Source organism: Elgaria multicarinata, chromosome 22 (assembly GCF_023053635.1).
Source record: "Elgaria multicarinata webbii isolate HBS135686 ecotype San Diego chromosome 22, rElgMul1.1.pri, whole genome shotgun sequence".
Classification (NCBI taxonomy): Eukaryota; Metazoa; Chordata; class Lepidosauria; order Squamata; family Anguidae; genus Elgaria; species Elgaria multicarinata.
Window position 1 is genome coordinate 2,535,277 of NC_086192.1, and position 12,540 is coordinate 2,547,816.

At 51.4% G+C, this 12,540-nt stretch overlaps 1 protein-coding gene across 3 annotated transcripts in view; it reads left to right on the forward strand.

Annotated features, from left to right (window-relative positions):
- The first annotated feature begins 1,749 nt into the window (after positions 1–1,749).
- Positions 1,750–12,540, forward strand: part of SPECC1 (sperm antigen with calponin homology and coiled-coil domains 1) — a 75,105-nt gene continuing 64,314 nt past the window's right edge. For 2 of the 3 annotated variants that reach the window (XM_063146443.1, XM_063146446.1), the window contains exons 1-2: positions 1,750–1,911; positions 4,206–4,341. In XM_063146443.1, coding sequence (XP_063002513.1) covers positions 1,765–1,911; positions 4,206–4,341 — 283 coding nt within the window. In that variant the 5' untranslated portion in view covers positions 1,750–1,764. Of the gene's footprint in view, positions 1,912–4,205; positions 4,342–11,087; positions 11,291–12,540 lie in introns of those variants that run through there. The other variant, XM_063146444.1, reaches the window with a different exon arrangement.

Sequence of the window (12,540 nt, forward strand, 5' to 3'; positions counted from 1 at the left end):
CAGGTAAGTGCGTGCCGCCTGACCTGACACCTTCCAGATGTTTTGGTCTGCAACGCCCGCCATTCCCAGGGGATGCGGCCAACGGCCACGCAAAAGGCCCTGCCTGGCATTCTCACCAACCTAACCTCTTTTGATGATTATGGGATGGAAGCACCAACAGGCATCTGGTTCAAAAGCTCTTCTCCTGCCTGGCTGCTCTCTCTCTCTCTCTCTCTCTCTCTCTCTCTCTCTCTCTCTCTCCCCACCCCATCTCTGTTTTCCCCAACTCCCCCCCTCGGTTGTCCTTGGACCCCCCAACCCTGAATGGTGTTCCTTGACGTCTAAAATCATTAGAACTGGAAAGTTTGCTGAACACTGGAATTACAGGAGGGGCTACATGGGGCACGTCCCCCGGTTATTATTATTATTATTATTTATTTATATAGCACCATCGATGTACATGGTGCTGCACAGACCACACCGTAAATAGCAAGACCCTGCCGCATAGGCTTACAATCTAATAAAGTTGTAGCAAACAATAAGGAGGGAAAGAGAATGCAAACAGGCACAGGGAAGTGTCCTGCCCCCTTCACTTTTTAATATTTTTTTTGTTATAATGCTGCAATGGGGAGGATTGTGATTTGGCCAAAACTGGGGAGAGTCCGAGGGTAGAGCTTGTGGGATTCAGTGCTCCTTCATTATTCAACTTCTTCAGCACTCCTTTGGTGTTCATGCGCTCATTTGCATTTTGCTTATTTATTCATGCCATTTTATCCTGCCGATCAGCCAAAAAAGACTCTCCAGGCAGCTTATAGAGATATTTCTTAAGATGATTACTGTCTGCAAGTGTACAATGGGGGGGGGGAAATCAAATTTATTTATTTATTTATTTATTACATTTTTATACCGCCCAATAGCCGAAGCTCTCTGGGCGGTTTCAAAAATTAAAACCATAAAGAGCATAAAAACAACCAACAATTTAAAAACACGAATACAAAATACAATACAAAATGCACAACCAGGATTAAAACTACACAGCAAAAATTGATATAGGTTAAAATATGGAATTAAAACAGCAAAGTTTAAATTTAAGTTAAATTAAGTGTTAAAATACTGAGAAAATAAAAAGGTCTTTAGCTGGCGACGAAAGGAGTACACTGTAGGCGCCAAGCGAACCTCTCTGGGGAGCTCATTCCACAGCCGGGGTCCCACAGCAGAGAAAGCCCTCCTCCTAGTAGCCACCTGCCTCACTTTCTTTGGCAGGGGCTTGCAGAGAAGGACGCCTGTTGATGATCTTAAGGTCCGGGCAGGTACATATGGGAGGAAGTGTTCCTTCAGATAGCCTGGCCCAAGCCGTTTAGGGCTTTGAATGTTAGTACCAGCACTTTGAATGACACAAAAGGAAAGGGTATCAGTAGGGCAGAGGAAAAATGCAAGTTCCGGTACTAGATTACAGTGACAGCCACCAAGGTGGGGAATTTGCTAAAACTGTGGCAGGCTGGAAACTAACTGCATTGTGAGCCTTCTTGATTTTACAGCTCTGTATGTTTGTGTGTGTGTGTGTATGTATGTATGTGTGGGATAGAGATCAAAGAACATCCAGCATATCTCTTCCAGCTGCTGGATAAGTCAGCTCCAGATGTTCTCCGCCTGTTTTTTGGGACAGGCAGACAAGGTGTCCCAGAAGCTTTTGGAACCATTAACGGCATCCTTCTCCTTTCTCCTTTCTCATGCTTCCTTCCCCTGGTCTTTTTTTTGCAGGCTGACTCCTTGTCTAAAAGAAAAATGAAGAGCACGGCCAGGCCGTGGAGTGCTGTGTCCAAACAGGGGAGCCACGGGACGGACCGAGGGAAGCCCGCGCCCGCCGCGTCAGCAGGCATGAAGGCCTCCAAGTCGTCCACCTCGCTTGCATTTGACTCTCGCCTCAGCAAGGTGGGCCGTAGCATGGTCATTTCCGAATTAGGGTGCCAAAATCGAGGCACAGGTATCTAAATAATTGGACACACGCACACACAGGGTCCCTGTGTTGCTGAACAGGGCAAGAAGGAAGCTGGGTTCGCCTTTCTCCACACATCCTGCTGCTGTGTGCGGGTCATGGCCGCCACTGCTTTAAACGGGGGTTGAGCCCGGCGCATGAAATCCATGTTCTGAAACAGGTTTGCAAAGCATGGTTTGATGTAGTCGTAGGCCGTTCTTATCCCACTTTTCTTTTAAAATGCCAACTGGAGCGGCCGACAAGAAAAGAGAAAACAAAGCGGAGTAAAGCAAAACTGTCGCACGATGCTTCCATTAAAATGCTAACGCCCGCATGTCCAAAGATCCGAAGGCGGCTGTACTAAAATGCCAGTAGGCGTCACATGAAGAGGCGGTCGCTAGTTAAAAGCCCACTGGAATAATAAAGAAAAGGTCTTTGCCATCTGAAGAGAGGGAGCCTGGCGGATCTCCGGTGGGAAGGCGTTCTGGGGTCGCAGGACCACCACTGAGAAGGCCCCGTCTCTCATTCCTGCCCTCTTGACCTCCCACAAGGACAGGACTAAGAGAAGGGCCATGAGGGATGATTCTGGAGGCTGGGCGAGTTGATATTTCCGAGATCTCCGCATTTAGGAGTTGGATCCGTACTGAGCATGGTTGCGTCATTTCTCCTGCTCCTCAGCCTCTCTGGAAGGCTGCTTTATGCTTTGCAAGGTGTCCCCTTCCTTCTCAGTGCAGGCCAGCAAAGAGAGGTGCGCGACGCATCCCTTTTGTTTTATGTTATTCATACATTTAAAGAAAAAAATATCTATGTGATCCTTTATCTGTCCCATTTTTTGCTTAAAGGTTTTACTTATAGGCATGAAAACTTTCCTCTTTAAATTCAGGAAAACATGGAGAAGGAAGAGGTGCAGGAGCTGGCAGACAGGTTTACTGTTTGCATTGTACTGGAAAATGCAAAATAGATAATCGAATAAACTGTCAATAACAAGGAAAACAGCTCTAAGTGTCTACCATAAGCGGCTTTCGTTGACATCCTGTTCAGTCTCCCTCCTCGTGCCCCCCCCCCACATTAGAAGGCTATAATCGGCTCCCGTCCTGAGGACTAGCGACTTGCCGTTGGCTGAGTTCCGCACCCGGGACTCGGTTCTGTGCTTGCACGGAGTCGCAGGACACGCGCCTATCCCTGTCTGTGACAAAATGACACGGAAAGAGCCCGTGGCTTTTTAAACATGTGTCTCAGTCAGAGGCAAAGCTCCGTGAAGCGAAGGAGAGGATGTCCCGGGCATCAAAGGAGCATCGTGTGTCCCGGGACTCGTTCCAGAAGCCCCAAAGACCCCGTTGAGATCGTCAGAAGCTTTGGCAAAAACACCGCCCCCCCTCTTCAGATGTATAAACTCCCAGAGATGGTTGCATTCCAGTGAGAGCTGCCAAATCCCACTTTTAAAAAAAAATTGGAGGTGGGAGAGATGAAGAGGAGCAGTTTGATGTTGGCGCTGCAGCAGGGGCCTGCAAATCCGGGAGTGTGTTTTTAATTTTCCACTCTGCGGTCTGTCTGTTGGGCTGAACGCTGCTCCAGAGGAGACAGGCGCAGGGAGGTTTGGCTCGGTTTTGCAAGCTGGGATCAGAGTTCCCCACATGTCTGCTGCGGAGGTCAAGTCGTAAATCAGCCTTCCCCGACCTGGTGCCCTCCAGGTGTCTTGGATTACAGTCCCCATCATTCCCAGTTCTTTTGTACTTCTGCGAACTTTGGGTTTTGCCCTCGAATGTGCTGATGCTTCCCTCTCATTTCTCGGAGGCTCTGCTTTGATGATTACACCATCGGCACTCACCGCTTGAGTTCGATATTAACGGGACTAGTTTTAGAACTCTGGCGAGTTGCCTTTCTCCAGATGTACAACAAATGTTGAAATGATGCTACATTTTTTTAACAACAACAACAACAACAACACCAAGCTTTAAAATATAAATCAAATTAAGATGGCAATCCCATTGAAGTCGATGGGGCTTACTTCCATGTAACGTTTTTTTAGGGCTGTTCTGCATGTCAAAGAGAGGCACCATTTGCTTATGAAAAGCCCGAGCAAAGGCTGAGGAGGCTTTTGAAAGCCAATCAGCCTTGATGCTCCTGTAAAACATGAAGGGGACCAGAAGTTCTCCTTTTTTGGAGCGATGCCACAACCAAGAAGGCCCTGCTATTTGGTTGGCACATGTACCAACTCCCGAGGTCTCTAACACTCTTCCCTCTCTTGCAGCTGAAGAGAGCCAGCAGTGAAGACATGCTGACAAAGCCGGGGGTCGGCGCAACCATGGGGGGCTCCCGGCTGAAGAAGACCATCACGACGGGGGCCATCTCGGAGCTGGCCGAGAACCGGCTGCGGCCGAGCACAGGTAGGGACGCGCCCGAGTGCTGGTTGCTCCAGTCTTTTTTCCACTGGGAAAACCAAAACCTTGTTGTTGTTGAAAAATCACAGTAGAAAGTACAGTTGAAGTTAGCAGCTGGAGCCTTGAGCAGGGACTGATTTAGCATGGCCCCCGGAGCCCTGAGATGGGCAGCAGGGGCCTAGTGAGGAGCAAAGAAAGCTGCCTTTATGCATGTCGGGTGATTCGTCCTTCTAGCCCAATGTTGTCTCTTCTTCCTGGGAGCAGCTCTCCAGGAATTCAGTCACAGAAGGGTCTTCTCTTTCTGGCACCCCCTTCTCTCTCTCTCTCTCTCTCTCTCTCTCCCCCTGGCACTCACCTTTCTTTCTCCCTTTTCTTTTCTGGCACCCCCTTTCTTGCTGTCACCCTTTCTCACCCCCTTCTCTCCCTTTTTTTCTGGTACCCCTTTCTCTCTTCTTCTTCTTGTGGCACCCTTTTCTCTTTTTTACTCTTTCTGGCACCCCTTCTCTCTCTCTCTCTCTCTCTCTCTCTCTCTCTCTCTCTCTCTCTCTCTCTCTCTCTCTGTCTGTCACTCACTCACTTTTCTCTCTTCTTCTAGCACCCCCTCTTCTCGCTGTCACTCTTTCCAGTACCCCACTTCACTCCCCCCCTCTCTCTGCCTCCCCCCTTTTCTCTCTCTCTTTCTCCCTCTTGCTCCCACGCAGCAGGGAAAAGGACAGATCGCCATGCGAGAGGTCTGACCCTATCACATGCAGGATGGCTTTTGAAATAAGTCCGATGGCATCATGAAGGTGGGGGTGAAGCGTTTGGAAAGCTCTAGGCAATGAGCTGGCTGGGGCATTTCTGAAAAGACGTTATAACTGGCATTGCAGGGGTTTGAGACCCCTCTTGTGGCTTCTTGCTTTGTAGCAGTGCGCTCTCTCTCTCTCTCTCTCTCTCTTAGCCTGTGGTTTGGGTTGGCATTCCCCAAAAGCAAACTGGAGGCCTGGATCCGGCCCCTGCCTCCTTGCTTTTCTCATCCCTTCCTGTTGGGCTATGTACGTTCCGACGTTTTCCTGAATTTTAAGGCAGGCCATAGAACCATGCGGGGTTTGACCTGAGCACCTCTAGCCTGACCTTCCCCCGACCTGGTGCCCCCCCCCCCCCATGTTTTGGACGTTCCTTGGCCGTGCTGGCTGGGGCTGCTGGGAATTGTAGTCGAAAACATCTAGGGAGTCGCCAGGTTGGAGGACAGCTGGTATTAAAGCTAGAATGTCCTGTTCTCCCCTGGCGCTTCCTTTTGCTTGGAGAGCAAGAAGCCGTGTATTTGTTTGTTTTTAGCAGGGTTTGAATCTGAACTCCTTATCTGTCCGGTTTTCCTGCGCTTTTCCCCTTCCCCTTCCGATCATTGGCGCGGATCGACCGCTAGAGGGTGCCGACAGCAAGCCTCAATGTGTAAATGGATGCATAGGTGCCTTTTGGGGTGGAGCAGGGGTGGGGGGGGGGGGCGAAATCCAGATTAACTGACCGTGTGGACGCACTCTCCCTCCACCCCACTCCCATGCAGCCGCAAGAAGCTTCCCGGTCCATTTTTGCAGGCGGACACGCTCCAAGAGGGCTCGCTTGCAGCATGTTCAAATGTTTTGCTCCAGGTCGTGTGCGCTGGTCCCTTGCAAAGGAAGCACGGCGCGTTCCTGTGTGTGTTTGCCAAGCGCCCCCTCTCTGCTGGAATAAATGCAGCCGGCCCTTGACAGCAAGAGAGAAAACTCCCCGTCTGTCTGCACCGGCTTTCCCCAGCCGGGTGTCCTCTGGAGGTGTTGGATTGCAATTTCCATCATTCCCTGACGATATTTTGAATTATTTATTCGAAGGTTTTTATTCCTGTCGCTCCTCAGCCAAAAAGGTTGGCGTGCAGTCAGTGGAACAAGACGGCCCCCTGCCCACAGGCATCCATTCTCAAAAGTCATGACACACGAGGAAAAAGGGGATGAGGAGGGCAGAGGGGGGAAAAATGAATTGTTTTGGCAGGGCTGGTAGAATGGCTCTGCTCTCCCTCCTGTCTCCTTAGTGCAGCCTGCCGGGATGGCTGTTAATGATTAAACGTTCTTAATCATTATTATTATTATTATTACTAATGGTAATTGCAACTGATTATTTGAAAACAATGCATAGAATAAATAATCCCGCCTTTGAAGGCACTGTCAATTTATTACGTTGCGCCCTGAGCAAGTCAAAGAGGGGGCCGCCTGGGGGTGGGGGGGGTGCTGACCTCTCCATGACAGCTTTGCGTGCTGAGACCGTACACGGAGGAGCAGCGTCTGTTAGTTACGGTCCGTGACACCAGGAGCAGAGAGCGGCGCTCAAGGTCACTCGCGCAGATGCAGGGAAGGGTTGCGCCCGGGGGAGCGTTCGACCTTGGTGCATTCTTTCTTTTCCAACAATAACTTTTCTAAAAACAAATCCAGATTGAGGTTAGCACTGCCTACATTTGACCAAGAGAGATTATATTATATTTTATTGTTATTGTTATTGCTGCTGCTGCTGCTGCTGTGAAGTCATGTTGTCTTTTACAGATTCAGGAATTTCCTGGCTATTGAGCATGTTTTAAGCATGACTGCCTTCTGGATGTTGGTGTGGATGTATTTTGGTAGGGCCAGTTTCTGGAAGTTTTCTGTATAGTTTTTTGATTTGATGTCTGTGACTGATGTAACTAATGGAATAAATGTATCCCTTTCCTGTTGACATAGTTCTTTAACTTTCATGGTCTCTCCCTTTTCTACAGCATTTTTGTCATTAGGTATTGCTATGTCAATGAGGTGGGTGTGTTTTTCTTTTTTGTCCATAACTGTTATGTCTGGTTGATTGCAAGGTCTTTGTCCAAATGAATTGTTCTGTCCCAGTATATTTTATGATCTGTATTTTTCAAGTTTTTTTTCGGGTGAGTATGTATAATATGGTGTAGGTTGATTGATGAGGTTGAATTTGATGGCCAGTTGTTGGTGAATTATTTTTGCAGCTGGTTATTATTATTATTATTGATGGTGATTATTATTATTATTATTATTATTATTATTATTAATATTGGAAGGCAAACAACAATCATAAAACCAGGATGCCTCCTGCACCCCAATTTAATTAGCCACTGAATTTCCCCGTAAAATGCAAACAGGCCCCCAATTAGGCCTGAAGCAAAGTCAAAAATTCCCTTTGAAGGCCAGGCTCCAGCAGTCCTGGGTGGGTGGTTCTCGTTCACTCGCCCCCACCCGCAACAGGCACCGGTGTGGAGAATCTGCAACCTTTTTGCTCTGGCTGCATCGCCCCTCATTCTTTTCTTACGACATGCCGGCGGGGGTGGGGGCATCTGCTCAGGAGGCCAGGGTTGGAGCAGGGAGTCTTCCAGGGGCTGAGATCCGTGTGGGATTTTCCTGTGGGGGTGTCACACTTTCAAAAGGGAGCTGTTTTGCTTCATAACCATGGCGGGAAGTTTACTAGAAGAAACCGTGATTCTCAGCTGTCGGCCTTGCTGGTGACCCTAGCTGGCTGGGGATGATGGGAACTGAAGTCCAGCAACACCTGGGAGGCCCCATGCTCCCCGTGCCGGCTCTAGGTTTTAGGGGGGCTCTTTGACAAGATGCCCTCGGTGGGTTTGCTTTCTCAATCCCACTGGCACTAACAGGCGCCTCTCCTCCTTTTCCTCATCACGGCTGCCGCTGGCTTGCTTGACCGGCAGGGAGCCAGGAGGCCGCGGCGTCCACTGCTGCTGCTGCTCCTTCTCACACCACCTCTGTTGCCTGGGCCAGAGCGAGAGGCAGGTGGACAAGCAGGCTGCCATGAGGAAGAGGAGGAGCCGCTCCAGGGGGCTGATGTGAAGGAGTCCCTGCTGTGGTACGGGCCCATGGCTGATGCCAACCCTTGGTGCTGTCTCTGCCAGAGGGCAGGGGGCAGAGAAACCGGTGGCTGACGTCTTGTTTTCTTGACTCCGGGTCTTCGGGCTTAGCTAGCCCGCCGCCATCTGCCTGATGCTTCTGGGGAGCCGCAAGGCAGTGGGGGGAGAATAACCTCTCTCTTCGGCTAGTGAGGCCTCTGAGCACCGCGGTTCTGTGCTAGCCATTGTGACCAGGTGCCGTCCCTGGGCCTCTCCTCTCCGCGAAGTGAGGAAGCCCCCAGTTCAGCGGCGGGCCCTTGCTTTGCACACGGAGGGTCCTGGGTTCAAATTCCGGCACCTCCAATAATAAAAAAAGATCAGTTAGCAGAGAAAAGGCCTTTCTTTTCCGGAGAGTCAGAGGGAAAACCACATTGGGCTAAATGAACTCACTACAGAGCTACTCCCCTGACTCACTACAGAGCTACTCCCTTTGCTTTGATTTAAACCAGCCTCCTTGGGACCATGAGGACTGTTTTGAAAAGGAAAGGACCATAGCTTGGCAGTAGGGCCCCTGCTTCGCACGCAGAAGGCCCCCTGTTCGAACCTGAACAGCTCCAGTTCAAAAATGATTAGGAGCTAATAATGGGAGTGACCCCTGGATGAAACTCCGGAGAGCCGCTGCCAGTCTAGACAGACCAATAGTTTGACCTGTAAAAAGCAGCTTTTCAATGTTTTTGCCTGCTCCCCCTTCTTGAAGCCATGTTAAGCTAGTAGCAGTCTTTCCTCCTCCCTCCTCCTCCCCTTTCCTTTAGTGTCGTGTCTTTTCCGTGTGTGTGTGTGTGTGTGTGTGTGTGTGTGTGTGTGTGTTCTTCCCCTTTCTTTTTTTGGCTGAAGAGCGAGGTTAAAAATGCTGCCAATAAATCGCTAAATTTAGTTCCGCTTTCCAAAAGGTGCTCCGCTTTGGAAACAGCGTGCTGCGCACCCTTTCACAACAAAAAAAAAACAAGGGCGTTTTTCATGCCTCCTCCATTTGTTAGTTTCGGGCACCGGGTTTTTAATATCGTCTTTCATCACTTGACGCCGGGTGCCCTCCAGGGAACCAGGCTGGGCTGCCTCGATGGATGGAGTAATTACATTACATGAAAATTAGAATAACAGAGAGGTCCTGAAATGTTGCAGGGAAGCTGTTCTCTCCTTCAGCTGGGCCTTTCCCAAACCTCTGCCGTGTTGGCGTGTAGCGTTTGCCCGGTGGAGATCCCGGCCAGCCGTGAGGATTCACTTGTGTATGTGTGTGTGTGGAGGAGGTGAAATAGGAACACCTGCTGGAGTCCTAAGGTTTTGGTTTACTCAACATGTTAAGATAATTTCCCAAATTCCGCTGGGGAAAGAGGCGCTGAAAGCAAAGAGAGGTCCACAGAGATGCCCATTTCGGGGGGACCTTTGAGGGGTGGGTGTGGGTGGGATGGCGAGTCCTTTATTTGCAGTGTCCATCTTGAACAGGCATACCACCACCAATACCTTGATTTTGAGCTCCCTTCCATCTCGCCAGCAGCTGCGAGACGTTGCTGCGGCCGTCCTAGGACTCAAGCTGCCTTAGCTCAAAATTAGCTAAGTCCCCAGTCCTCATTGTTCTGAATAAAGGCCTGACTTAAATAGGAACAGAGGAAGCGGCCTTCTAGCGAGTCAAACCCAGGGTCATAGAATCATCAAATAGTTGAGTTGGAAGGGGCCCCTATGAGGCCATCACGTCCAAGCCCCCTGCTCAATCTAGCCCAGTATTGTCGACACTGACTGGCAGCAATGGTTCTCCAGGGTTTCAGGCCGGATTCTTTCCTAGCCCTGCCTGGAGGTGCTGGGACTCGAACCTGGGACCTTCTGCATGCAAAGCCCCTCTGCAAAAATTAATCCCTCCTGTGTATGTTTAGACAGAAAAAAGTCCTACAACCCTGTGCATGTTTAGACAGAAAAAAGTCCTACAACCCTGTGCATGTTTAGACAGAAAAAAGTCCTACCATCCTGTGCATGTTTAAGCAGAAAAAAAGTGGTTGATGGCTGGAGTATGCTGGGAGTTATAGGACTTATTTCTTTTGTCTGAACATGCATAGGATCAACCCTAATTTGATTACTGACAGGCAACATACAAGTTTTATTTTAGAAAATTAAATACTACAATGCTGTTGTTAAATTTATTTATCTTGAACTGCAGCTATTTGCCCACAAAAACGGCAGCTTTATTATCAACAACAATAACTATAATTATAGTTGTTATTATTTACAGTGGGGTTCCCACACTCTGTCATAACTTAGCCTGTCATTGAGCCTAGCTGCCCCTTCTTGAAAAGATTTCAGATTTCCCTCTTGTTTTTTTTTTTTTAACCCCTTCCTCTATATTTAATTTTGATCTGTATTCTCCTTGGGGCAGGGACCTGCCCTCTGGAAAGCGGTAGGCACGCTCCTGGCACTGTGGCCAAAATCCACCGTCCATCCTACTCAGGGTAGACCCATTGAAATGAACGGGACTTCAGTGAGTCGCGACCAACTTAAGCCCCCTTCGTTTCCATGGGTCTACTCTATGTAGGTTGGATTTGACCCTGTATTAATTCGCTTTAAAATCCACACTAGCCCGTTTGGGCTTCGGCCTTGGCTGTTTTGCCCTGAGGCCTGGTGCTGTTCCGAAGTCAGGGCATCACCTGCGCCGCCGGCCTTCCTCCTCCTCCTCCTCCTCCTCCTCCTCCTCTGTCTCGGCTTCCCCTGCAATGGCTCCAGCTGCCTGTGGGCGTCCCCCTTCCCTGTGAGTCACCTTCTCTGCTCTTTTATTCCAGCAGCTGCTGCCTGCAGTGCCATGCCGGAGCCGGCCTCATTGTAATGAAGGAGGAGGGCCGGCCGGCCGGCCGGGAGGGCCTTGGAGGCGTAGCAGCAGGAACAAGCTGCCTCCCGCCCTCCCCTTCGGGGCCGGCAGCCTCGGAGTGAGCAGCTCCCAGGTCTCTTAGGCTGCAGGACGGGAGCTCCGTCCCCGCCGCCGCTGTTTGCCACCCCCCAGCGAGGGATGAAGGGGCCGTAGAGAGGCGTCCAAGATGGGCAACCAGCCAGCGAGAGCCGAGGAACCGGAGCCAGGTCTGTGGCGGGCAGCGGTGGCGGGGGGGGGGGATGGTTGCCAGAGCAGTTGAGTTCGGCTCCGACAGGCCTCCTCGGCAGGTGTTGAGGGGACGGAGCCCCGCCTTCCGTGGCTACGGGGAGAGGCTGCTGGCCACCGTCCCGGCGGTCCGTGCTTGGCCGTCCCAGATCCGGCACTGCGCCAGGGTGCACAGGAGCCCGCCTGGGGCCCAAACACCTTGAAAACCGCATTCGCGAACGGCAAACTTTTACTGAACGAAATTCTTCGGCCCGGGCTCAGGTCGCTCTTTGTGGGAGACACAAGAAAAGAATCTGCGGGGGACTCTTATTGGAAGAGAAGGGCGTTCCCCGGGAGTTGAGACAGTCTCCAGTTTGGCAGTACGATCCCAGGGGCACCAGGGACGGGACGGCGGTGTTCCCCGAAAGGTGACGCGCTCCAGGACGGCCCCCGAAAAAGGAGGCGAGGGAGACTTCCCCGAACCTGGTGTTCTGCGGGTGTTTTGGATTCCAGCTCCTATCAGCCCTGGCTAGTGTGGCCAAAGGTCATGACCGCTGGATGTTATAGTACAAAACATCTGCTGGGCACCGTGATCGGGGACGCCTGGGCTAAGGTGCCGTCTGGAGATATTTCACTGCTTGTTTGGTGGCGAAAAATGTGGACAAGAAGGGCAGAGTTTACATGAACCGGGGGGGGGGGGCACGCTGGCAACCAGCGGTGCTCCTGGAGGCAAGTGGGGGCGCCTATCACGGTCATGGCCCAGGGCTCGTCACCGGGGGGGGACTGGCGCGGCCTCCGCAATCCCGGGGTGCCTCGTGCCCGTCTCTCCCAGCGGGTGCCACCTTCGGCCACGCTCCCATCCCTGGCAGCGGTGTTTGGCCTTTCGGAACAGGCCCCCTTGGGAACCGTTGCCAGGCTTTTCGGCACAGCGATGCCGCGCTTGTCTTTTGTGCCCGTCTCCCCCGCCACCATTGTCCTCCGCGTGGGAGGCCCCCGCTCTGCATGCTAAACAGCTTCGGCGGGGAAAGCCGGGCGGAGACAGGAGGGGCCGTGCCTCTCTTTGCGGGTTCTCCCGCGTCCCTAAGAGCAGAGGGGGAAACGGCCTTTGCTTGCTGTTCACGGACACGCCAGCAAGCATCTGGGGGGCATGACCCACGCTACGTTGAACAACGGCATGCCTGTCTCCTTTGCAGCTGCGGTTCCTTTGGGGTGGGACGATTCTGGCGGAGGGTCCATATACTGAGGCCTCCAT